General features: G+C 41.6%; 1 protein-coding gene across 1 annotated transcript in view; it reads right to left on the bottom strand.

The window, feature by feature from the left end:
- PLEKHO1 (pleckstrin homology domain containing O1) overlaps positions 1–19,826 on the bottom strand; it is a 46,826-nt gene extending 27,000 nt beyond the window's left edge. Inside the window, exons 1-2 of the mRNA XM_075191744.1 lie at positions 19,502–19,826; positions 18,653–18,799 (exon numbers count right to left, since the gene is read on the bottom strand). Coding sequence (XP_075047845.1) covers positions 18,653–18,799; positions 19,502–19,528 — 174 coding nt within the window. The 5' untranslated portion in view covers positions 19,529–19,826. The remainder of the gene's footprint in view (positions 1–18,652; positions 18,800–19,501) is intronic.
- Between the last annotated feature and the right edge of the window lie 7,155 nt (positions 19,827–26,981).

The raw sequence follows: 26,981 nt of genomic DNA, 5'->3' as shown, positions 1-26,981 counted from the left end.
TTAGTGTGAAATAATGCTACAGCCGATTACTCTATCTCCACTTACGTCAACTTATTGCAGCAGTGTTGGCTGTGATCTAGTCCATTGCCAGAGTTATTATTTTTATTAACCTGCTATTTATATAGAGCCAACGTATACCGCAGCAATGTACCATCAGATAATTTATGCATCCACTGCCCCAGCGAAGCTTGCAATCTTATTTCTCTATTCCAAGAACCCAAAAAACAGAAGTGCACACACTATGGGGGAATTCAATTGGCCGCAAAAAAGTAACACAGCCTGCGTACTATTACCGATATTACAGTAATAGTGCGCATAATTACCGTTAATACGGTAATTTCAACGCCATCTTTTTGCCGCGAGCAGACCTCTGTGCTAGAATTACCGTATTAACAGTAATAGACTTAGCGCAGCTTTGTTTCGGGGGGAATTGAACTCCCCCCTCTAGGTTCAATTAAGTTACAACCCACTAAACTTACTAGTATGTCTTGGCAACGAGGGGGAAACAGGAGCACCTGGAAGACAGAACATGCCATTTATCAAGAATCATCATCATCATTTATTTATATATCGCCACTGATTCCACAGCGCTGTACAGAGAACTCACTCACATCAGTCCCTGCCCCATTGGGGCTCACAGTCTAAATTCCCTAATATAGACACACACAGAGACAGAGAGAGAGACTAGGGTCAATTTGAGAGCAGCCAATTCACCTACTAGTATGTTTTTGGATCTAGCGCCATACAGACACTTATAATAACTAGTCGACTGCAACAACATTAATCAATTAGGATTTTTTTAATCAACACTACAACATTGTGCGTGTGTTCGTTGTTGATTTTTTTTTCTTGCCGCTAAGAACATCGTGCGTGTGTTGATGTTGTTGTTGGGTTTTTTTTGCCGCTAAGAGGATTTAATATAAAAGCTGTCTTGTTAGAAGAGCCTAGAATCACTTGCATTAGTCACCATCAGGGGGCTGTGAAGTTTATATACAACAGTCAGTGGGAAAGGAGAATATATTTTCATTACTGTACCCACTCATTTCATCTTGTCATCAAGCACAACTGCGAACAGAGCTACAGGACTGAAAATTCATTACTACTATTAAGACTGAGGAGATTCTACATGTGGTAGCACAGTGATTCGTTCCCTGAAGGGGGGGAGGGGTGATGAGTTTGATTCTGACCGGGGGCCTATCTGTGTGGAGTTTGTTTATTCTCCCCCCGTAATGACGTGGGTTTACTGCGGGTGCTTTGTGTGAGCGGTTGGGAACTTAGATTGTAAGCCCTAAATGGGAAGGACTGATGTGAATGATTACATATCATCTGTTCCGAGCTGCAGAGTTGGGATTGGTGCTATATAAACAAGCACTGTGGCTCAGTGGTTAGCACTTCTGCCTCAGCACTGGAGTCATGAGTTCAATTCCCGACCATGGCCTTATCTGTGTGGAGTTTGTATGTTCTCCCTGTGTTTGCGTGCATTTCCTCCGGGTGCTCCGGTTTCCTCTCACACTCCACAAACATACTAGTAGGTTAATTGGCTGCTATAAAATTGACCTCAGTCTCTCTCTATGTCTCTCTGTATCTGTGTGTTAGGGAATTTAGACTGTAAGCCCCAATGGGGCAGGGACTGGTGTGAGTGAGTTCTCTGTACAGCGCTGCAGAATTAGTGGCGCTATATAAATAAATGATGATGACGATGTTAGTAGGAATAATAGAGAACATGAATGTTTATAAGGCTTGATTTGGGGAGATTACAGTGCTCATCCATTGAATGACTTAACCACCAATCGTGAGAATGCAGCCTATAAATTCCCTAGCAACCAATGACGTGGCTTAAGCACGGTGGAGGCAGACATTTTGTGGGCGGGGCCAATAGTACTTAAAGAGCAGCCTATCAAGTCACAAGGGATCATGTGATCACACTGTGCCTTTAGACCAGGTTCAGAAAGAAAGGGCAGCGCTTCAACACGGCAATCAGTGTTAATAATCCTGGAGAATGATAACAAGCTCACAATGATACAACCCCATGTTGGTGCAATTCGCTCATTAATTCAATCAAAACTGCAGTACAACATGGGGTGCTAGGCCCATGACGGAGCCTGAGCAGACGAAATGTGCAACACTGATTCTATGGTACACAAACATTATTTAAATCAGTCTCTCCCCCATACGTCTATATACAGGTGAAAGGAAGAGAACTGAAGCTCACATAAGTTCTACTTTCCCCCCGTTCCTCCTCAGTCATCTGATGGATCTATATAGCGAGCATCATGTGTACAAACCCCAACATTGCTTACAGGTGCCTATGTTGGCCTAGAGCCTGTCGTCCAAGGAAGTCTCAATCTATCACTGGTTCTCTGGTTCTTAGTCCGTGTACGCATCCATGATTTTTTTTTGCATGATTTTTAGAAGCTATCAACCGTATTGAAATGAGACACCAATGTTGCTCTGAACTTGATGGAAGCAATGAGTGCTAAACCAGCATCATGAACGACCAGCATCTTGATGACCAGCATGAACGACTGGCACCATGAACAACCGGCACCGTGAAGGACCAGCCCCATGAATGACCAGCATCTGGAATTACCAGCATCTCGAACGACCAGCACCATGAGCAACCAGCATCTCAAACAACCAGCATTTAGAATGACCAGCATCTTCAATGACAAGCATAATGAACGACCAAGCACCATGAACCAGCACCATGAACGTCCAGCATCTCAAATGACAACCATCTCGAATGACCAGCATCTCGAATGGCCAGCCCCATAAACAACCAGTATCATGAAAGACCAGCATCTGAAATGACCAGCATCATGAACAACAATCATTTCGAACGGTCAGCCCCATAAACGACCAGCCCCATGAATGACCAGCATCTGGAATTACCAACATCTCGAACGACCAGCACCATGAACAACCAGCATCTCAAACGACCAGCCCCATAAACGACCAGCCCCATAAACGACCAGCATTTAGAATGACCAGCACCATAAATAATTGAGCTATCAAGGGAAAAAGTAGAGCATGTCCCAACAGGCCATATTTAAAGTTGTTCACCCTCCAATGCTAAGTATGCATGTAACCCAATATTAGTTTTCTCATTGATTAGTAATAGGACCATCCAGTGGTCATTTATGACTATCCAAAATGCTGGTACTGTATATGTGGGTATCTTCCTAACCATCAACTGGATTTAGGGAGAACATTTTTTTCGTCATTGCCATCAGCAAATTGATAAAAAAAAAAAAGACAATCAGGCCCATTTCTAGTAAAGGCCCATCAGTACCACCTCCTAAATAAACAAGGCTGGATACACATTGCAACGATTGCTAAAGTTACTAAACATCATTCAGATCATAAAAGAAGCAGATTTTACAAACAACAAAGAAAGTAGGAAACCAGCAAATAGCAATTGTATATACTAACACAATCTTAAATCAAGTTCATAAAATCACTACAAAAAACCCCACAAACAATCCTTTTCTCTTGCTCCTATGTGAGGTTTTAAAAGCAATTAAATAAAACAGAAGTCAATAGCGACCAATAGAATTAGATTTTTTATTTTATTATTCCAGATGGATGGAAGGAAAGATCTGATTGGACGAAATTACTTTGCCATCATACCAGACCGTTTGTAAAAATACTGAATAATCATCCTACCCACTGTGATATCAGGTCAACTGCCCCGACGTCGGCTGAAATATCACAGCATGCATCTACAGCATTAGTCATAGGGGCAGATTCAATTAGCCGCCCTGTTCTTTAAAACAACGCGGCCGCGGGATTTCGCAGGAAATCTCCGCTGATTTTTTTCTCGCGGCTCATAGAGTGGGGGCAAAAATCAGCGGATAAATTACCGCAGTAACGGAAATAATGCGCAGCCACGTTGCTCTAAAGAACAACGCGGCTAATTGAATCAGCCCCTATGGATCTTATTTGATAACAGGGAAGACATTAATTTCAAGGCACATCAGACTTCCTGTCAGCAAGCCCTCTGAAGATTATTGGTCGGGCTTCTGTGTGTCCCAGTTTTCTCAGGACAGTCCCCCTGTTTTACCCCCAATCTGAAATCTCACAGGCCATGTTTAATCCAGGCTCCTTAAGCACCCATAGGATAAGTAGGAATACATTCATAACTCTTAGTTTTACATTTTTAATAGAATACAACCGCTTGTAGTCTCATAGGTAACGCAGTGTAAAATATTTAGGTTCTTTATACAATCTGTGAATGTTACTATATACCTTTTTGTACTAAACCCACTGTAATTTCAAGACTAGTGATCCTTTAATAACCAATTAGGTGCAATTATCTTAACTTTATTCCTTATATGGAAGGAAATGATTGAAACACTTTTGTTCAACATTCCGGAACCGGAACGCTTCTGTCTGTAGTTCTCTCCTGTACTTACACTAAGACAAAGGACTGACATCCATTAGTAACTAGGTCACATAAAAAAAAAAAAAAACAGCGAGTGCAGGAACTATCTATAGCTGTGTGACGGGTGACGTCAGCAAAGTGCAAAGACGCTTTCTCATATGGATTAAGCAAGGTGCACGTGGGAGCATCTCAGCCCAGAAGCCTATACTTAGAGATCAGTGGTGGAGGAAAGATTTGAAAAACTGCATATATATATATATATATATATATATATATATATATATATATTTATTTATTTATATTAGATTTTTTTCTATAAGTTTGAAAAAAAATATAGGTTACCGAATGAAACCCACTAAAATTTAAAATTAAAACTGAATACAGTAACTTTATAGTGAGTGTCACGCAATTAGCCTGAGCCCTAGAAAGTGTCATGTGATTAGTCCCGTTTTCTCATGGAGAGAGCATGTTTGATCGGTGAATGCCAATCATAATTGCATTCGGTCTACTAGCCGTAACCAAAACACCTATTCTAGCCATATCCATGGACGTCTTGCCCGTTTTGGTGATTTCACCGAAGCATCTCACTTTCCCGCCTCTTGTTGGTGTTCTACTAGGAACAAGCACCTCCCCGTCCCTTTTGAGTGGCATTAGTGTCTCAAGTGGCTGTTTTAATTAATATACACCATATTTTTTAATATACATTACACCATCAGGTGAGCCTGACAGCAACCAATAAAACACTTTCTTTCATTAGACAATACTGCACTGGACTATGAAAGCTGCTACCTGATTGGTTGATATGGGTGGATGTACAATTGCACTGTTTGCACCATATCCTACATTTCAGCTTGTTTCAAGCTACCTCTAGTTAATTTAACATTTACGAGCCTCAGTTAATATACTTATATAGTTACATATTTTTATATTATTATATTTTTATATTATTATATTTTTCTTATGCCATACGATTTTTTAGTTTAGTTTTTTTTTGCAGAGGTGAAGTCGCCTCATCTTCCTCCACAGTCTGGGCCTAATGCTAAATCCTGTCATGGATTTAGTTTCTGCATTTTTTCCTTTACATAGAACTCCGTCTCCAATATATCAGTTTCCGCACTTACATTCAGCCACACGAGACAGGTTTGAAAATTCAACATTATTAACAACCATTTTTTTTTTTTAAATTCTGCTTTAAAAAGTTTCTTATGCTCTTAAATGACACTTTTTAAATATTACTGTGAATTTCGTGGACCAAAGTTCAGTATTTTTCAGAAATGTCTTCATACGTTTTCAGTCACGTTAACTACGCTAGAAGTCACCCAGATATAAATACTAGACTGGTTTATTTATGCAAACACTAACTTGACTTTGGTGATTTACTGAGAGATGCAAAATCATTTTTGGTTTCGTCACTTGTGAGTCAAATCTTAAAAAAAAAAAAAAAAAAATACTAGCCTGTTTATGCAGCTGTTTCCTATACAGTCCCAGAGCTGAAAGGAAACTCACATTTGGGCACTGGGGATTGTGTTTCCCTTTCAATGAGGCTTCTCATTTCCCATAATCCTCTTTGAAACACGCTCTGTGCAATTCGCCACTCGCACATTCCCCCCAAGTGACTTCCCGAGGTGTGGTGAGAATATATGGATACACGGAACAGAGCACCTCACATTTGAAGGTTGTAACCAAACAAAGCTTTTTCCGTTGTTTGACTCCAAAAGAGGCCTACACAGCGTTAGTTAAGCTTTGCTTTTCACACTTACACTCACATAAGCCGGCTTGTCAACGTGTCTCAAGAGTGAAATAAGTGAAACTGAGTTTCAGAAATTTTCATTTGATCAAAAGAAGGTTTCATAGCCAATGAAATATATAGTTATTGACTATTGTCAGATGACATTATTGTAATCAATTTTCATATTTGGCTATTCCCTGTGTTCTTAGGTTTGATGTAAGCAGGAATAGGAAGATCAGCCAATCAAAACGCTAATAGAAGCAGTATTGTGTGCAGATCTCCTGGGAGGCAGTGACCTGTCCACTGACGAGATTGTGTGAGTGCGGACAGGGGCAGCAGGAAGTCACAGACTGAGAGTTATATAGTGAAAGGAGCAGGGTCCCCCAGCAGCACAGAGTATATCAGGAGATGAGTGATGTGTTAGTGAGGACAGGGCTGCATGTGACAGGGGCAGTGACATGATGTGAGGAGGGGAATGGAGGCAGCAGGAAGCCACAGACTGAGAGTTATATAGTGAAAGGAGCAGGGTCCCCCAGCAGCACAGAGTATATCAGGAGATGAGTGATGTGTTAGTGAGGACAGGGCTGCATGTGACAGGGGCAGTGACATGATGTGAGGAGGGGAATGGAGGCAGCAGGAAGCCACAGACTGAGAGTTATATAGTGGAAGGAGCAGGGTCCTCCAGCAGCACAGAGTATATCAGGAGATGAGTGATGTGTTAGTGAGGACAGGGCTGCATGTGACAGGGGCAGTGACATGATGTGAGGAGGGGAATGGAGGCAGCAGGAAGCCACAGACTGAGAGTTATATAGTGGAAGGAGCAGGGTCCTCCAGCAGCACAGAGTATATCAGGAGATGAGTGATGTGTTAGTGAGGACAGGGCTGCATGTGACAGGGGCAGTGACATGATGTGAGGAGGGGAATGGAGGCAGCAGGAAGCCACAGACTGAGAGTTATATAGTGGAAGGAGAAGGGTCCCCCAGCAGCATATTCTAGTGATGCAAGACTCTAGTTTTACGAAGTAGGAAGATTGGCGGGTCAAACGCACCTCTGTATGCATATCTACCAAACCACTGTGTGGCACTGTGCACACTACTAATGGGCATGGACATGTCACATGGCAGTGATGAGGGGTACGGTACAGCCCACATCATTTTGGGCCATACCATGTTCCCCCAGGGTTGTCCCGCAAAACGTTGACCCTCCTCCAACATCCTTCGCCTGTCCTAAAAAGACCCTTCAAAGGGTGTGTACACAGGTGTCATCCATTAGCGGGACACATCTCCTAAATAAAGCCCCGACCATCGGAACTGGTCCTCATAAATTGGGACTGTTGGGAGATATGTGTAGGGACGGAAGGTTACGCATTCAACATGATCAATGTAGCACACCGCCAACAAGCCGAAGTAGCATAAAAGTTGGATCATTGGGGGCAAGACTCAACTCAGCAGCCTATTAGGAATACTTTAAAGGGAACACAAAGCAGGTTGGATTCCATTAAATAAATATATATATATAGTTATATTAATGTAAAATATTGCTTTTTTTTTAGCTGTGCTAGCTGTCCACGATAAAATGGCTTCCTGGCTACCGTCGGTGATAGCTAGGCATAGTCCTCAGCGAAAAAGGGGGCTTTCATAAATAGGAAACATCCCTAAATCCAATCTAGGGGCCTGATTCATTAAGGATCTTAACTTGAGAAACTTCTTATTTCAGTCTCCTGGACAAAACCATGTTACAATGCAAGGGGTGCAAATTAGTATTCTGCTTTGCACATAAGTTAAATACTGACTATTTTTTCATGTAGCACACAAATACTTGATAGCTTATTTGTACACTGAAATTTAAAGTTGATATTTGTGTGCTACATGAAAAAACAGTCAGTATTTATCTTATGTGCAAAACAGAATACTAATTTGCACCCCTTGCATTGTACCATGGTTTTGTCCAGGAGACTGAAATAAGAAGTTTCTCAAGTTAAGATCCTTAATGAATCAGGCCCCAGGGGTTTTCTCCTAGTCATATTTAGACCCCTTAGTAACACAATATAGTACATCAGGATAGGTTTACCATCTTATGCAACCCTAGTGATGTTTTAAAAGACCAAAAACGGATTTAAGATTACCGTACTTGTACACACATATTTATACACACACCTGCACACACGTTGACGGGCTTCAGACCATTTATATAAAACCACGGCTTGCCACGCACAGTCACAAACCATTCGCATTAAGAATTCTAAAAGGAGGGGGCAACAATAGATTGAAGTTAAGAGAAAGAAAACACACTTGGAACCAGCAAGATGGGTGTTTACTGCAAAGATAGAGAGACGACATGATAGAATTTAGGAGGCAGGCAGGCACCTGTGCACAGACACATTTAGTATGAAAGCCCCCCTGTGGCACGGTGAAAAAATTAAACCCATGAGGAAATAGAGAAAAGAATGCCAGTATTCTGTCTCTGTATAATAGGCTTATAGTGCAAGGTCCTACTGAGATTTGTATAAAACACTCCATAGAACTAATTTAAGCCTCCTTTGGCAACTTCCAGCATTTTACAGTCTCAATAGAATGTCAAGGAGTATAGTATTAGGGTGGCTCAGTGGTTAGCACCTCTGCTATTTGCGTGGGTTTCCTCCGGGTGCTCTGGTTTCCTCCCACATTCCAAAAACATACTAGTAGGTTAATTGGCTGCTATTAAATTGACACTAGTCTCTGTCTGTGTGTGTTGGGAATTTAGACTGTAAGCTCCAATGGGGCAGGGACTGATGTGAGTGAGTTCTCTGTACAGCCCTGCGGAATTAGTGGCGCTATATAAATAGCTGCTGTTGTGTGTTCAGTGTCCAGATCTTTCTGTCAGCTTGCAGCCCTCCTCTACAATGTTTGAAAGCTTTTGCTATAAGGCTTTGCATAATTCCTACTGCAAGGAATCAGGTCCACATTCTGTTCAAGCGCCAAACATTTACCTTGTAAAATGTATTTGCTTAATTGTGCATGGTAAAGGTGGATCCCCATATCTCCTTCCAAAGCTCTCTGTCAAACTTATTAATGTGCAAATATCTCCTAAAAATACAATAGCTTTGGGGGCGTGCTCTAATGGCAGGTGGTGAGGTGTGTTGTGACATCAGATTTTAGTTTTGATTGGATTTTGGCTCTAATTGGCCATAATCAGCTCTAGTAATATCAAATCATCATCAGCTATTTATATAGCGCCACTAATTCTGCAGCGCTGTACAGAGAACTCACTCACATCAGTCCCTGCCCCATTAGAGCTTACAGTCTAATTTCCCTAACACACACACATAGACACATACTAGTATGTTTTTGGAGTGTGGGAGGAAACCAGAGCACCCGGAGGAAATCCAGACTAACATACAAACTCTACACAGATAAGGCCATGGTCGGGAATCGAACTCATGACCTCAGTGCTGTGAGGCAGAAGTGCTAACCACTAAGCCACCGTGCTGCCCTAGCAGCCAGCAGTCGTCACATGTGATCCTATTCAAAGTGTTGCTCAATCTAGGTTTTTGTCAGCTGATAAATGCACATACAATAAAAAGGTTAAATTACTTGTAATTCATTATAAAGAGCACCAGATAAGTGTTATGCTCGCTATAGTGCATCAGCGGCTATTCTATGAGTAAAACGGTTTAGATATCTCTGTCCCTATTGATTATTTATTTTTTTGTGACCTTAGAGGATGTTTCTAGGGGGAAAAAAAAATCAATCTTCTGTTCTTACCGGAAAACACATAAGGAAGACTGACTCCATTTTGTTATACCTCATGAGGCCATTTCTACATTTTCTGCAGTAGTGTTCTGTTCTACCACTAAGTAACCACATAATGGTAATCTGTCATACATGGCCTATCATATTCACATAATAGTCCAGTTAGAAAAAAATATGACAGGAAGACAAAGCAATCTTAGCAGTTACCTCTGCTCAGTAAAGTACATTTCCAAGAAACTTTTAAAGTTTAGATGTATTTTATATAGGCCTGGCATACAGAGCACTGAATCTCTGCAAGCGTTTATATAGGCCTGGCGTACAGAGCACTGAATCTCTGCAAGTGTTTATATAGGCCTGACATACAGAGCACTGAATCTCTGCAAGCGTTTATATAGGCCTGTCGTACAGACCACTGAATCTCCTTGAAAACAACCTTGACTAAACCAAACAAGGCAAACTAGCAACCATATTTGTTCCAGTTGGTTTAGATTGAGAATATTAGAAATAAGCCTTTTAATAAGTTGTATTTGACGACACTGGTTTCTAGAAATTAATGTCCGCTTTCTATATCAAATCTACTAAATGAGAATGCTGAAATTTCGGAAAATGGAGGCCTAAATAAGAGTAGAGTGAGTAGGAAGTAGAGTAGAGAACATAAGAGTAGAGTGATGAGTAGAGAGTAGAGTAGAGAGCATAAGGGAATAGAGAGAGTAGGATGTAGAGTAGAGAGCATAAGAGTAAAGTGAGTAGGTAGTAGAGAGCATAGGAGTAGAGTGCTGAGTAGACAGTACAGTAGAGATATGAGAGTTGTGTGAGTAGGGAGTAGAGTGTAGAGAGTATAAGAGTAGAGTAATAAGAATAGAATAGAGAGAGTAGGAAGTACAGAGCATAAGGGAAGAGTGATGAGTAGAGAGTAGAGTAGAGAGCATAAGAGTAGAGTCATAATAATAGAATAGAGTAGAAGTAGAGTAGAAAGCATAAGGGTAGAGTGAGTAGGGAGTAGAGAGCATAGGAGTAGAGTGCTGAGTAGACAGTACATTAGAGATATGAGAGTAGAGTGAGTAGGGAGTAGAGTAGAGAGTATAAGAGTAGAGGGATGAGTAGAGAGTAGAGACATGTGAGTAGAATAGAGTGAGTAGGGAGTAGAGTAGAGAGCATAAGAGTAGAGTGAGTAAGGAGTAGAGAGCATAGTCATAGAGTAGAGTGAGTAGGGAGTAGAGTAGGAAGCATAAGGGTAGAGTAATGAGTAAAGAGTAGAGGCATAAGAGTAGATTAGAGTGAGAAGGGAGTAGAGTAGAGAGCATAAGAATAGAGTAGAGTGAGTAGGGAATAGAGTAGAGAGAATAAGAGTAGATTAGAGTGAGTAGGGAGTAGAGTAGATAGCATAACAATAGAGTAGAGTGAGTAGGGAATAGAGTAGAGAGCATAAGAGTAGAGTAGAGCGAGTAGGGAATAGTGTAGAGAGCATAAGAATAGAGTGAGTAGGGAACAGAGTAGAGAGCATAAGAGTAGAGTAGAGCGAGTAGGGAATAGAGTAGAGAGGATACGAGTAGAGTAGAGTGAGTAGGGAGTAGAGTAGAGAGCAAAAGGATAGAGTAGAGTAGAGTGAGTAGGGAATAGAGTCGAGAGCATAAGTGTAGAGTAGAGTGAGTAGGGAGTAGAGAGTAAAAGGGTAGAGTAGAGTGAGTAGGAAATAGTGTAGAGAGCATAAGAGTAGAGTGAGTAGGGAGCATAAGAGTAGAGTGAGTAGGGAGCATAAGAGTAGAGTGAGTAGAGAACAGAGTAGAGAGCATAAGAGTAGAGTAAAGCGAGTATGCAATAGAGTAGAGAGCATAAGAGTAGAGTGAGTAGGAAGTAGAGTAGAGAGCATAAGAGTAGAGTAGAGCGAGTAGGGAATAGAGTCGAGAGCATAAGTGTAGAGTAGAGTGAGTAGGGAGTAGAGAGCAAAAGGGTAGAGTAGAGTGAGTAGGGAATAGAGTAGGGAGCATAAGAGTAGAGTGATGAGTAAAGAGTCGAGTAGAGATATGAGAGTAAAGTGCGTAGCCTGTCCTCAACAGGAAAACGGCATAAGGATTGGAAAGATTCAAGGGATTGGAAAGACTTGAAAGATTGAAAGAATTTAAAAGAATTAAAGGATTCAAATGACTGGAAGGATTTGAAGAATCCACATAAGTCACAGTTTGCAAAAGGATTTCAAGAAAAAAAAAAAGGAGAGCCCTAATTACACCAATTGCAAAATCTTAAAAAGCTTCCGCAAAGTCAGCGGATTGCTGGTAAAATTGCCTTTCAAATGGGCTGCGGGATTCTGTCTACGGTCTTCTCTGAACAAGCCGGACTGTATAGATTTAGTGTGGCCAATATAGAAGATTAAACAGAAAAGGACCTGTCCATTGTCCAGCAAAGTAAATGAGAAACTAAGATGTGAGCTACACGGGCGCTACAAGGAAATCATGGATCGACTGAAGAAACAAGCCTAGGGGCTAGATTTACTAAGCTGCGGGTTTGAAAAAGTGGGGATGTTGCCTATAGCAACCAATCAGATTCTAGCTTTCATTTATTTAGTACCTTCTACAAAATGATAGCTTTAATCTGATTGGTTGCTATAGGCAACATCCCCACTTTTTCAAACCCGCAGCTTAGTAAATCTAGCCCTAAGATCCTAAAGCGCACGTCCGCTTCACAAAGTATTTTGTTTTATTGGAAGCGCGAAAGAACGACCAGTTATTGGAAACAATAAATCTGCACATTTGAGTGATCTGGCATTCGTGCACAAGGTGGAAACTGACTGACACCAAGAAAGATGGTGAAATACGTTCATCTCATCCTCCACTGTCTGGCATTCTGGGACAATGAGGATGGAAAGTGTCTGTTCATCTGGTCACGAAGAGGATACAAATCCCCTTTCTACAACCTCTAATAAGAACATCAATATTTCCATCATAAAATCTCTAACCATATAATACTGGGCAGAAACCAGTCCGTCCAAAGCAGCTTTGCTAGGCAAGTTTAAGGATAACAATTAAAGGCTGCATTTGTAACACTGGTACTTTCATTAATCAAGCTTAGCTATTCTGCAGTTGGCAAACGTTTTCCAGTTGCTATTTCTTTTTAACGTTCGACAGAAATAAAAGGCTGAAATAAATAAAACGATGCAGCAATTTCAAAAACGAACTGGCGGGAAGTTTCAAAATGTGTGTCTCCAAAACAACCGCGTGATCTAAAGAGACGGAATTTGATTGGATTATGATTGCAACCGGTCAATAACCACATTGCGTAGATATCGGTCATCTGCACTGCAGAAGGTGATGAGGTCATTCAGTCTAACCACTAAACAGCTGGTTCCGTGGAATTTGGTGCCCCACGAACGAGGACAAACTGGTCACTGATTTAGCTGTGCAGCTATCGGGCTGAACTATCACATCTGCCCATGTGTTGCCCCCTTAAGATTTTCCTAAACTGCCCCTACTGATCAATCACTGTTGATGCATTACAGATGTGATCAAAATCAGGATGTGGATAGACGGTCAAATATTAGGATTTAATGTCACTAGCTACTAGTGAACGTCGTCCAACATTCCTCAGTGACGTCACTAGTTACTAGTGAACGTCGTCCAACATTCCTCAGCGATGTCACTAGTTACTAGTGAACGTCGTCCAACATTCCTCAGTGATGTCACTAGCTACTAGTGAACGTCGTCCAACATTCCTCAGTGATGTCACTAGTTACTAGTGAACGTCGTCCAACATTCCTCAGTGATGTCACTAGTTACTAGTGAACGTCGTCCAACATTCCTCAGTGATGTCACTAGCTACTAGTGAACGTCGTCCAACATTCCTCAGTGATGTCACTAGCTACTAGTGAACGTCGTCCAACATTCCTCAGTGATGTCACTAGTTACTAGTGAACGTCATCCAACATTCCTCAGTGATGTCACTAGTTACTAGTGAACGTCGTCCAACATTCCTCAGTGATGTCACTAGCTACTAGTGAACGTCGTCCAACATTCCTCAGTGATGTCACTAGCTACTAGTGAACGTCGTCCAACATTTCTCAGTGATGTCACTAGCTACTAGTGAACGTCGTCCAACATTTCTCAGTGATGTCACTAGTTACTAGTGAGCGTCGTCCAACATTCCTCAGCGATGTCACTAGTTACTAGTGAACGTCGTCCAACATTCCTCAGTGACGTCACTAGTTACTAGTGAACGTCGTCCAACATTCCTCAGCGATGTCACTAGTTACTAGTGAACGTCGTCCAACATTCCTCAGTGACGTCACTAGTCACTAGTGAACGTCGTCCAACATTCCTCAGCGATGTCACTAGTTACTAGTGAACGTCGTCCAACATTCCTCAGTGATGTCACTAGCTACTAGTGAACGTCGTCCAACATTCCTCAGTGATGTCACTAGTTACTAGTGAACGTCGTCCAACATTCCTCAGTGATGTCACTAGTTACTAGTGAACGTCGTCCAACATTCCTCAGTGATGTCACTAGCTACTAGTGAACGTCGTCCAACATTCCTCAGTGATGTCACTAGTTACTAGTGAACGTCGTCCAACATTCCTCAGTGATGTCACTAGTTACTAGTGAACGTCGTCCAACATTCCAAAAACAGAAGCTTCCTGCCTGACATTTCTATTTCTGTTGATAACATGACCATAAATCCCACCCACAAGCTCGTTGCCTAGGTGTAATCCTTGATTCACAACTGTCGTTTATTCCCCACATGAACTCTATATCTAAATCATGTTACATACACCTAAAGAACATTTCCAGAATACGCACATATCTGACACAAGACACCGCAAAAACATTAATTCATGCACTTATCATCTCCTGCATCGACTATTGCAATTCCCTTCTTACTGGTCTTCCCAAAGTCAGACTTGAACCTCTAAAATCTATTTTGCACGCAGCGGCTAGATTGATTTTCCATACAAACCGTTATTCCTCTGCTGAGCCACTCTGTCAGTCTCTACATTGGCTGCCTGTATTTCAACGAATCCAATATAAAATTCTTCCACTAACATACAAGGCCATCAAAAAAATTGCACCGACATACATTTCCTCACTTGTCTCGAAATATCTTCCTACTCGACACCTCCGTTCTGCACAAGATCTACGTCTCTCCTGCACTCTCATCACATCCTCCCATTCTCGGTTACAGGATTTTTTCCGGGCTACACCCACTTTGTGGAATTCCTTCCCACGCACAGTAAGACTTTCCTCTAGTCTTCAAACCTTCAAGCGTTCACTGAAAACCCACCTCTTCAGACAAGGTTATGATATTCCTCAACCATCATCTTAATTTCATTACCATCCTCAACATTGCAAACGCAAGACAACAACCCTCTGACCAACATTGCAACACACACAGCCCACTCAATAATTTTACCTTTGCATTCTAGCTGGTCCAGTGTGCAATATGATGTAGCACATGCCCTTGTGTTTCTAACTCCCATTGTCCTATAGATTGTAAGCTTGCGAGCAGGGTTCTCTTACCTCTCTGTCTGTATGTATTACCCAGTATTGTCTTATCAGTGTTTGTTCCCAATTGTAAAGCGCTACGGAATTTGCTGGCGCTATATAAATAAATGTTGATGATGATGATGATGATGATGATGTCACTAGTTACTAGTGAAAGTCGTCCAACATTCCTCAGTGATGTCAATAGTTACTAGTAAACGTTGTCCAACATTCCTCGATGATGTCACTAGTTAGTAATAAACGTTGTCCAACATATCTCCGTGATGTCACTAGTTACTAGTAAATGTTGTCCAACATTCCTTGGTGGTGTCACTAGTTAGTAGTAAACGCTGTCCAACATTCCTAAGTGATGTCACTAGTTGCTAGTAAACATTGTCCAACATTCCTTGGTGATGTCACTAGTTACTAGTGAAAGTCGTCCAACATTCCTCAGTGATGTCACTAGTTACTAGTAAACGTTGTCCAACATTCCTCGGTGATGTCACTAGTTACTAGTGAAAGTCGTCCAACATTCCTCGGTGATGTCACTAGTTACTAGTGAAAGTCGTCCAACATTCCTCGGTGATGTCACTAGTTACTAGTGAAAGTCGTCCAACATTCCTCGGCGATGTCACTAGTTAGTAGTGAACGTCGTCCAACATTCCTCAGTGATATCACTAGCTACTAGTGAATGTTGTCCAACATTCCTTGGTGATGTCACTAGTTAGTAATAAACATTGTCCAACATTCCCCAGTGATGTCACTAGTTACTAGTAAACGTTGTACAACATTCCTTGGTGATGTCACTAGTTAGTAGTAAACGTTGTCCAACATTCCTAAGTGATGTCACTATTTACTACTAGTGAATGTCGTCCAACATTCCCCAGTGATGTCACTAGTTACTAGTGAACGTCGTCCAACATTCCTCAGTGATGTCACTAGTTACTAGTGAAAGTGGTCCAACATTCCTCAGTGATATCACTAGCTACTAGTGAACGTTGTCCAACATTCCTCGGTGATGTCACTAGTTAGTAGTAAACGTTGTCCAACATTCCTAAGTGATGTCACTAGTTACTAGTGAATGTTGTCCAACATTCCTTGGTGATGTCACTAGTTACCAGTGAATAGATATGCTGAAAATTGGTTCAGCCCAGAAAATGGCTGCTTCCACTGTAGAGATTAGTGACAGGTCCACTTTTAATATGAGTAAAATCTTCTCTGGCTTACTAAAGTAGTAACCATTTAATGTAAAAAAATGTGACTGTAAAAGGGACTGTCAAAGACTTTGTTCAGGAAGACAGGGGGGGGGGGGATTGGTAAATGTTATTACAACACAAAGTTGACATCAACCAGTCCATGTTGGCTAATGTCAAAAAGCTCAGGGCTGTGCAGTGATAGGTATATTCAGGGTTGAGGATATATGAATGTATTTTTGGTGTTTAACGCCCTCACCCTTCCACTCTGAATACCACCCAACATCCCGCTAAGCCTTCTTTTTCCCCAGGATGCCATACTCACCTGCCTACCATTTTAAATTCTGCGTGCATGACTGCCCAATGCTTGTAAACGTTAAAACACACAGGGGTATATTGACTAAACAGCAGGTTTGAAAAGTGAAGGTGTTGCCTGTAGCAACCAATCAGATTCTAGCTGTCATTTTGTAGAATGCACTAAATAAATGATAACTAGAATCTGATTGGTTGCTCTAGGCAACATCTCCACTTTTCCAAACCCGCAGTTTAGTAAATAGAGTCTTGGCATCGACCATTTTTATTTTAGGTAGAAGAGAATCAAATAATAAAAAAAAGTAGTAATTCTCGTATGAAGTCATTAGTTGGTATGAGGCTACATATTAACTCATTGGAGCATCTAAAACCATAAACAATGCAAATATCAAAGTATTTTAAAGCATGCAAAATTATATGCAAGATTAGTCTATCAATAGCACCATCATCATCTGTTATAAAAACTGTCCTTACAGCAGGATGTCTCTCTGTAAAAAAAATAATCTGCAAGTTCCTGCTACAGGAATATCATTTCCACATTAGCCAGCGCTTTACAATTTGATTGCACGGACTTTGAATTCAATCGAAAACTTGCTTGTGAATACCAAAATCTCTATAGCTGAACAACTGCCAGGATGTCACAAAGAGCAACATTATCCACACTGAAAAGATGTCAAGTCATCTCTCTTTAAAATAATTGAATAAAAATTCCCTTTTGCACCACTGGAAAAAAATAAAAAAGTAAAACAAGCTCTTTTTTCCTGATCTAATAGATCTGGCAATTTCAAACCATTTCTAAACAATTACAACTTAGAAAATAGCATCTGACATGTTCATAGCTAATGTATCGGTGTTATAGCAACCATCAGCTAGTTGAGATTGCGACAATTTTTTGTACTATAGCACAGTATATAATATATTTTTTAAACAATGCAACTTAATATACTTGATTTAGAGATCAAAGCAGCATCTGTAAGACTACGTACTCAAGGGCATTGAAAAACAACGTTCTTTTGAAGCGTAGGTAATTTGACCCGGCTTCATGGGAGCCATAAGACACGTTCATTACCGTGTCTCATCGCTGTGTTGCTCTGCGTAAAGTACATAGCTCATTAGGCTGCGTTGACGGGGCATTCCCATAGAACTACATTTTATTAAGGATTGTGAACGCTACAGGTAACAGTGCAATTTGCACAAGGTGAAGGTAAAGCTGGTCAGAATCCGCTGAGTTCCGTTCGCTTAAATATTTTTGGGAATGCCGGCATCAGAGATAGGCTTTGCTGACCTGTGTTTAAAGCCTAATTTCAGCGCCCAAGTTTCCGACAAATCTATTCAACTCACCTCCCTGCCAACATAGGTACGAAAAAAATAACAACTGCACTTTCTATACAGTATCAACATATTCTTTGTCCACAAGAGCTTGCAATCTAGAGTATCAGGGTTGACACACGATAGCCAGATTTTGCAATGAACACCTGGGGGAATATTGACTAAACTGCGGGTTTGAAAAAGCGTAGGTGTTGCCTATAGCAACCAATCAGATTCTAGCTGTCATTTTGTAGAATGTTCTAAACAAACGACAACTAGAATCGGATTGGTTGCTATAGGCAACACCTACGCTTTTTCAAAACCGCAGTTTAGTAAATCTAGCCCCTGCAGTTAGACGGGGACAAGACGTGTAAACTGGTCTCATGCACACAAGTGAAACTCAACTCCGGCAATTGTTTTGTTCCACTTGAGGTCAAACAGGCATCAATGGGTTTTAATTTCGTACAGGATAATTATCATGTGCATACAGACAATATGTTTAATGCCTTTCATATAACAAATGTACCTCTTTTTCTGACATGTATAGCTGGTCTCCCCTTATCACCACATATCTGTTCTTCCAGATCTCCCTGAAGATACCCTTTCCGCAGTATTTCCGAATCCAGCCCACTTTTTCGGGCTGGCTGGGGGCCTGGTTCCCATCCGTAGGGCCCTACAACATGTGTGAAAGAAATTAGTGACATAATGAGAATATTGAATTATCCAGGGATGGCAGACCAGTGCTGGAATGGGGGGGGGGGGGGGGATCTAGGGTCTAGTCTGCCCATATCCGATACTAATAAAGCTGGATAGACACACACACACAGGATCAGACTGTGACACAGAACATCACAGGGCCAGACTCCTGTCATCCACTGGCATTTGTCATCACTGTAAAGATTATTCCATCCTATAAAACTACCCAGACATATCATTATGCACCAAATTGCCTGCACACACTTCTAATTCCTGGGACTCAACCGATATAATGCAGGGCTAAAAATAAAGTGCATATACGTATAGTCACATAGAGTAAGTTGGTGCTTTATTTTTTAATCCTATATGACAACAGTACTTTATCTATAGTAACATATATATATATATATATATATATATATATATATATATAAATATATATATATATATATGATAGATGAGTTGCTAGCAGGCTAACCAGCGGAACCACTATCTCTCTAGGAACATATATTAAATTGCAGACAAATGTGCATGTAGACGGATGCATTCATGCATTCATTTGGGTCCTGTTTGCAATGCATGCACGGGAGCTGAGGTTACACGGTACAGACACAAATCCTTGTTACATAAGACTCCAGTGGCCCCCCCCAGACATGGACGTCTGCCCCCCTCAGCTTACCCTCTTTGTAGAGAGATTCTTCTTCATGCTGATGTTAGATCCGAGCTGCTGGATGAGAGGCAGCCAGTGTGTCTCTCTCTGCTGCTACTGAAGCTCCTGCAGAGTGGGTGTAATAATGCCTCTCTCTCTCTCTCTCTCTCTCTCTCTGTAGCCTTCTCTATTTTGCAGATCAGACAGGAGATGTGGTTACACTAAGTCCAGCCAAGCCTCTTTAACACACACACACACACACACACACACACAGCCCCTTCTCTCTGTTCAGTAGCTCCATCTATGGTGAAGCCACTGTCATGCAAAATCAGAAACCAGACCACATTACAACACGTGAAGAGGGTTCCTGCTTTGTTTCTGATTTATCACCCCCCCCCCCCCCCCCCCCACTGCTCTAAACTAGAGGAGGAGGAGGCGGAGGGGGGGTGCACAGTGATGGTGATGGAGGGGGAGAGGGTTTGGTGGTGGAGGGGGATGATTGTGAAATACTGGAACCCCCCTCTCATGTCTCATTCACTCACCCCCCTTCCCCTCCCTCACACCAGACCCCCTATACTATCTTGTGTGCGTGTAACCCTTCAACAGCCGCAAATGTCAAAATCATTAGAGGGCTGATGCACACCAGCAAAATGAATCAGCACTTACAAATAGTAGCGTGATTTTGGTTCTGCAAGAATCTATATATTTTCACCAAATACGGCCTTTATAATATTATTATTATTATTATCCTTTATTTATAAAGCACCAACATATTCCATAACGTTGTACAAGAAATGGCATGAGGGTCTTGCTTGGTACGGCTTACAACCATCTTGTACGGAATATGTTGGCGCTGTATATATAAATGTTGATGATGATGATCTTATCCCATGCTAACGGCAGACATCATGAACCTGTGGCTTGGCAGCTCTTGGGGAACTACAAATCTCAGCATGCCACGTCCGCCAGGACACTGGTGTGGAGCGATAAGTGTCAACATAGAGACGAAAGAAACTGGCAGGACGGGCTGAAAACTGGTAGCTTGACAGGAGCTGGAGAGCCACAGAGGCTGGGAGTGTGTGCTGGGACTTGTAGTTCCACCACAGCTATAGGGGTTCCATATCTCCGGTTTATAGTCCCGGCTATTACCAGAGACAATCAGCAACCCAAGATCTGTGTATATTGTAAGCTTGCGAGCAGGGTTCTCTTACCTCTCTGTCTGTATGTATTACCCAGTATTGTCTTATTAATGTTTGTTCCCAATTATAAAGCGCTACGGAATCTGCTGGCGCTATATAAATAAATGTTGATGATGATGATGTGTATAGTAACTGAAATAAATATGTTGTAACCAAAGGTCTTATTAAAATGTATTCACAGGAAAAGAATTGCAATAACAACTGCAGATGTTCAGGAAATAGGGTCACTAAATATATCTAGCTTAGAGAGAGACAGACTATTATATATATAAAATATATAATACACATCCTCACTTTTGCAAACATTCAGATAAAAATGACCATAAAATAAAGCTTTCTTACCCGTACAAAGCATTAAAATGTACTAATATACAGATTGGTTTGTATTATGAAGTTAGGATCCTGCGGAAGTCAATCGAGATGTTTAATGATACAGATTAGGCCAACAGAAGAAATAGTATAATTTTACATGCGGAATAATGTAAATCTACTGTAAATGATAAAGTTATAAGAGGTTAACCAAAGGGTTCTGTGATCGTACGCAGGTCACAAAAATCTGAGGTGGCCTAAAAAATAATTATAATACTAATTTACAATATGGGACATGTTATTTCTTGTAATACGCGAGTTTTCCGAACGAACCCTTGTTTCTAGATCCCATAAATAATCTATTTTCACCCCTGTTCTCGGGAATATGATGGTCTTCGTATAAACAAGTGTCACAATCGTGGGAAAGCTGGAAAAGGAAAGGACAATCCTACAGACGTCAACACCAGCTCCAGAGAGAGATTCCCGTCTCAGTGACCAATCACTGATCTTGGAAGTCTGTCTGGGAGATTAACACCAACACCTTACGTCACCGCAATTCTGTAGGGACAGAACAAAATCTATCTATATATCTGCATTACACAAAGATCAGTCACTGAGTGTCTGTTTTATACTCTGAAGAGTACACAAGGGGATTGTGTGTGTTTATAATGTATACAGAACATGGTATACACATCCTATATACAAGTAGCTTATAAACATATTGGGGGGGAAGGGGGGATTCAATTAGCCACAAAGGGTCAGTGATCTATTATTTAATTACACAGCGGTGATGTCATGGGTTATATCAGTATAGTAATGACATCATCATTCCATCCCCGGTATATTGTAAACCCAATGGTAGATAATAAGGGTATTATGAGACACCTCCGAGTTTTTTTACCTGTATAAAACCCATTGCCCTCCAGCCCCAAGTTTTTATTCGGTCACAGAACCACTTGGTGGCTTGTAATAACTATATAATTTACAAAGGGGAGGATATCATACCATATATGATACAAAGGTGATGTTAATATACTTGTAATCACTTACCAGCTGCAAGTTTCTGGCGGGTTTGAAAAGTAGAGATGTTGCCTATAGCAACCAATCAGATTCTAGCTGTCATTTATTTAGTACATTCAATAAAATGATAACTAGAATCTGATTGGCTGCTATAGGCAACATCTCCGCTTTTTCAAACCCGCCGGAAACTCGCAGCTTGATAAATTTACCCCCTGGACTCAAAGAGCAGAAGACGATTAGTCATACAGAATTCTATTTAGACTTTTATTAATATAGTTAAACATAACCTGGTAGATAAGAAAAGGACATTTCTCTGGGGGGGGGGTGCACTGTCACTTTAACTCATTATGTGACTAGGAGGCAGATTCCAAGCGTTATCTGTCCCTAGCACAGGCCTAAGCTTTTATCCTGCTGTTTTCCGAGATAATAGACCCTGGGAATTTGGAGCCAACACTGCTGCTAAGTTTTCTTGGGAAACAATGACAAGTGTGGGCTGTATTGCTTTGCTGTCTATAGGCACGTCCTTCAGAACCCGCTCAATGGTATAGAACAAATAGCCACAGATGGGAGACGGGTAACCGGTTTACTAGCAGCGATACGAAATGACAATACTATATAGCATTCTATCCAAATCAAGTAGTCGGTTATTTATATTAGAAGGGATCAATACTTTTAACTCCGTCTTTTCTTTTGTTTGATGCACCTTGAAAAATACACAAACCCCACTTTTAAATGTTGCTACTTTTTCGGAGTGACACAATAAAGTGTAAAAAGCAATAAATCACGGTGGCTTAGTGTTTGGCACTTCTGCCTCACAGCACTGGGGTCATGAGTTCGATTCCCAACCATGGCCTTATCTGTGTGGAGTTTGTATGTTCTCCCTGTGTTTGTGTGGGTTTCCTCCGGGTGCTCCAGTTTCGTGTGTGTGTTAGGGAATTTAGACTGTAAGCTCCAATGGGGCAGGGACTGATGTGAATGAGTTCTCTGTACAGCGCTGCGGAATCAGTGGCGCTATATAAATAAATGGTGATGATGATATCATTAGTTTCTAGTGAATTATTAGGCTGCATTTTCATAAACTCGGAGTCGGCCCGCAACAGAAATTTGAAAATTGTTGTATTTCATTAAAAAGTGGCTAGTTTTGTTATAGACGTTTACATTTAATAAACGTCATTTAAAAATCCATTTTAACCCTTACTAGACTACTGTAGCGGCATATCTGGATTCCAGCGAAGTTAATTTCAACACTTGAATAGATGTGTTATTGTGAAAGATGCTTCATGTGACAGACTTCTGTCATTTAACCAAAACATCTTGTGACATATTGCTACCCGCCACCTCCGCTCCGTCGTGATCAGTTGACTATGCGACAGCCCCAGAAGGAAGTTTTGAGGTTCAGGAGTTAAATATAACCCAATGACACACATTTGCACAACATTTCACAAACGTAAACCACCGTTTCAAAGCGGAGCTATATCTGGAAAACAAGTGTTGAGAGCTGAACTTGTTAACTTGGGATTAAGCTGGGTACACACTACGGGGTTTTCATCCAACTATCGGGCCAATCACAGGATAAACGACCATTCAGCCAGATATCGCATTAGTGTGTACGCGTGAACGGCAAACAGTTATCGTTGCAAAGCTCATCGTAGCGCTTCATTCGATTTTTAAACACAACTAAAAATCTCTTTGTTATGGAACGGTGCCGTTCCGATTCTGCATTGTGTATGCACTCAGCACCGGCAGTGTCCATAGATGTCTATGGATTGTCACCATCTTTCAGCCAATGGTTATGATAGGTGGTAAAATTGCTGACGATATGGCATCGGGAGTTTTCTGTAGCGTGTTCCCAGCCTTACACTAAAGAGCCAATTGCGAATGCAGCCGACATTTAATGCTCATCTTTCTATATCACTCGTAACGTAAACAGGGTGGAAGATAAGGCTGGGTTATCAGACTAATGGCACTGGTGGGACAACGCCACCCCCACGAGCTAGTACTGGAAATCTGATGCCACCTTAATCCCTCTGGTAATCTGACCTTGATTGTGACTGACATTAATTGTCAAAGGCAGCAGCAGAGACCTTTTGGTTTTGAGAGTGTTCAGAACACTTAATAGGACAGAAGATGTGTATTGTATGAAACACATTAGTGGACGGAATACACACCCGTCCAAAATTCTCCTAGGGTGAATGCCTACCAACCATCCGAACTTGGTAGTTTGCTTAGTAAAGCAGTGAAGGTAGAGAACTACTATAAACAAAATTCACGGTGGCGCAGTGGTTGGCGTGGGATCCCCCCTGGTACTCCGGTTTCCTTCCACACTCCAAAAACATGCTGGTGATTAATTGGCTTCTGATTAAACTGACCCCAATGTGTGTTTGAGTGGTAGTAAATTTAGTCTGTAAGCCTCAGTGGGGCAAGGACGGATGTGAATGATTCCATATTCTCTGTACAGTGCTGTGTAGTAGTTTGTTCTTTCCTAACGTGTTTGCTTAGTTGAAGTTAGTACATGTTAAATCTAAACCAATAGAAGAAGGACCACCTTATTAGCAGTAGCGCCGTGATGTGGTAGGTGGCTTATCATGCATTTGCAAATGTAACTGAGAAATCTGCATTATTATGTTCAAGTAGAAAGACAGGTCTTTTACTGGCTCACAACAGTGTTGCTGGGGTATTTTCCTCTGTATTTTTTCTTTTATTCATTTTCAAGCAGCTGTTGTGAACCTAAATTGATTGAGCAACTTCCATTACTGCACCGATTCTGTCATTTCCCTAGTTTGACCTCTAGAGGCACTGTTCCATTGCATTATATGGCTACTTCCTTACCGCCTCATCCCCAACCTTGCAACGCAGGCAGCTCATAGTCAAACGTTTCCCGACTGTGAGCCCTGGAGAAGCGTCAGGTACTTTGCCGACAGGAAAGAATAACTTACAGACATACAGGAGCCCTGTCTGTTCTTCTATTATTAATTTTTATTTATAGGGCGCCACTAGGTATCCGTAGCGCTGTACAGGGACAAACAAAGTTACAATACAAAAGTGAGACAGCACGATACAGTAAACAAAACACACAGTAACTCCGAGATCTCAAAGCACAGCTAGAGGGGAAGGTCCCGCATACGGCGGAGCCCAAGAGGGTACGGAAGGCAGGGAAACTCCCAGAGTGGAGAGGAGAGAGCAAGAGGGAACGGGGAGGAGGAGGGCAAGGTAGCTGGAGAGCAGAGTTAAAAGTGGTGAAGACAGGAGGAGAGATGACCCTGCTCAGAGGAGCGTACAATCTAAGGGGAGGGGTGGAGAGACAGAGAGACACGAGGGAGGGAGAGAAGGAGGATAAGGAAGGGGAGTGAGGGGGAAGAGGCAGAAGATCTGGTAGGGAGTTAAGTGGGAGGACTGGAAGGCTTTAAGAAAAAGGTGGGTTTTTAGAGCCCGTATTGAAACTGGACAGATTAGGGCAGGTTCTGATAGAGTGAGGGAGCTTGTTCCAGTGGAGGGGGGCAGCGCGGGCGAAGTCTTGGATACGCGCATGGGGAGGAGGTGATCAGGGGGAAGAGAGGGCGACGGTCATTGGCTGATCGGAGAGTGCGGGAAGGAGCATGAATAGAGAGGCGGGTGAGATGTAGGGTGCAGTGGAGTTGGCGAGGGCCTTGTATGTAAGAGTGAGGAGCTTGAAGAGGATTCTGTAGGGGAAGGGGGCCAGTGAGGGAAAGAGTAAGAGGGGGGGAGACAGCCGAGGAGCGGCGAGAAAGGAAAATAAGCCTAGCGGCTGCGTTAAGACAGATCGAAGGGGAGCGAGATGAGATTGGGGCAGGCCAGTAAGGAGGAGGTTGCAGTAGTCCAAGCGGGAGATGATCAGATAAGGTGGAGGGTTCTAGCTATAAGGTGGAGGGTTTACTGGCAATTATATTCATGGAAACTTAAAACAACATATGGTGACATTCACAAGTATCGATGTAAAGGTTTCCATACAGTGGCGGAGATATTTGACCTTACTAGGACAGCCCCCTGCAAACTATTGTACTTTATCAGCCATGTTAGGCCGAGATTGGCACCCATCACTGCCCTTCAATGATCCTTACAGCAGTGACAGGAAGTCTGCTGTGCACGGAAAAAATTGTCCCCACATTAAAAAGAACACGAATAAACATTACCTTAAATATCTCTGGTCAGCATAAGATAAAGTATACATATATAACTCTGAATATTAGGCAACTCTACTATATAAAGCACTTTAGGAAACCACTGAAGTATTATGAACTTGTGGATAACATTACGTATGGTTAGACAAAATGGCTGAGAAGCAAAACATACTGCTCTACAGCAAATCTACTAGACCCCATGGCTATAATGGACCAAAATGACCACACACACACACACACACGTTACTGTTCTATAATTATTTTAATTAATAAATGTAGACGTAATTTACAGTGGAACAGGACAACAAACAGACAAATACAGACAGAGATGCATTGACTGGTGATAACCTTATAATAAAGAACAATTGGTGTGGATTCCGTCTGACCAAATACCAGTCAAATTTCAAATATGTCAATTTTCATGGACAACGGCGACGACCTCCGCTCTAACATGAACGATGGAGGCTGCCATTTTTATACATTGTAAAGTATTGTAAAAGGTGCAACAGTTTTGTTATATACAGTGATGTGCAGTTTTTTGCTTGGGGGGTGGGGGGGAGGGGGTGTCATGTTAGTGCAGATATATAAAATAAGTAAACCAAACAATCTCTGGAAATCCAGGGGCCACGACACAAATCAGGACTGGTTATCCTCTGGTCGAAGAGCTAAAAAACTGACCAATCACAATGAACATTATTGGCATGTTATTCTGGACAATACAGAGCAGTAACAAGTCATCCAATGAACAATACAGTGATGTCACCCCCTGCCATGACCTTGCACATATACTATTATATACCGCCATCACCTACACAAGGTGGAAACAGATACTGTTTGTGGACA

This window comes from Mixophyes fleayi, chromosome 12, assembly GCF_038048845.1.
Source record: "Mixophyes fleayi isolate aMixFle1 chromosome 12, aMixFle1.hap1, whole genome shotgun sequence".
NCBI lineage: Eukaryota > Metazoa > Chordata > Amphibia > Anura > Limnodynastidae > Mixophyes > Mixophyes fleayi.
This window is presented reverse-complemented; position numbering and strand designations above follow the sequence as displayed.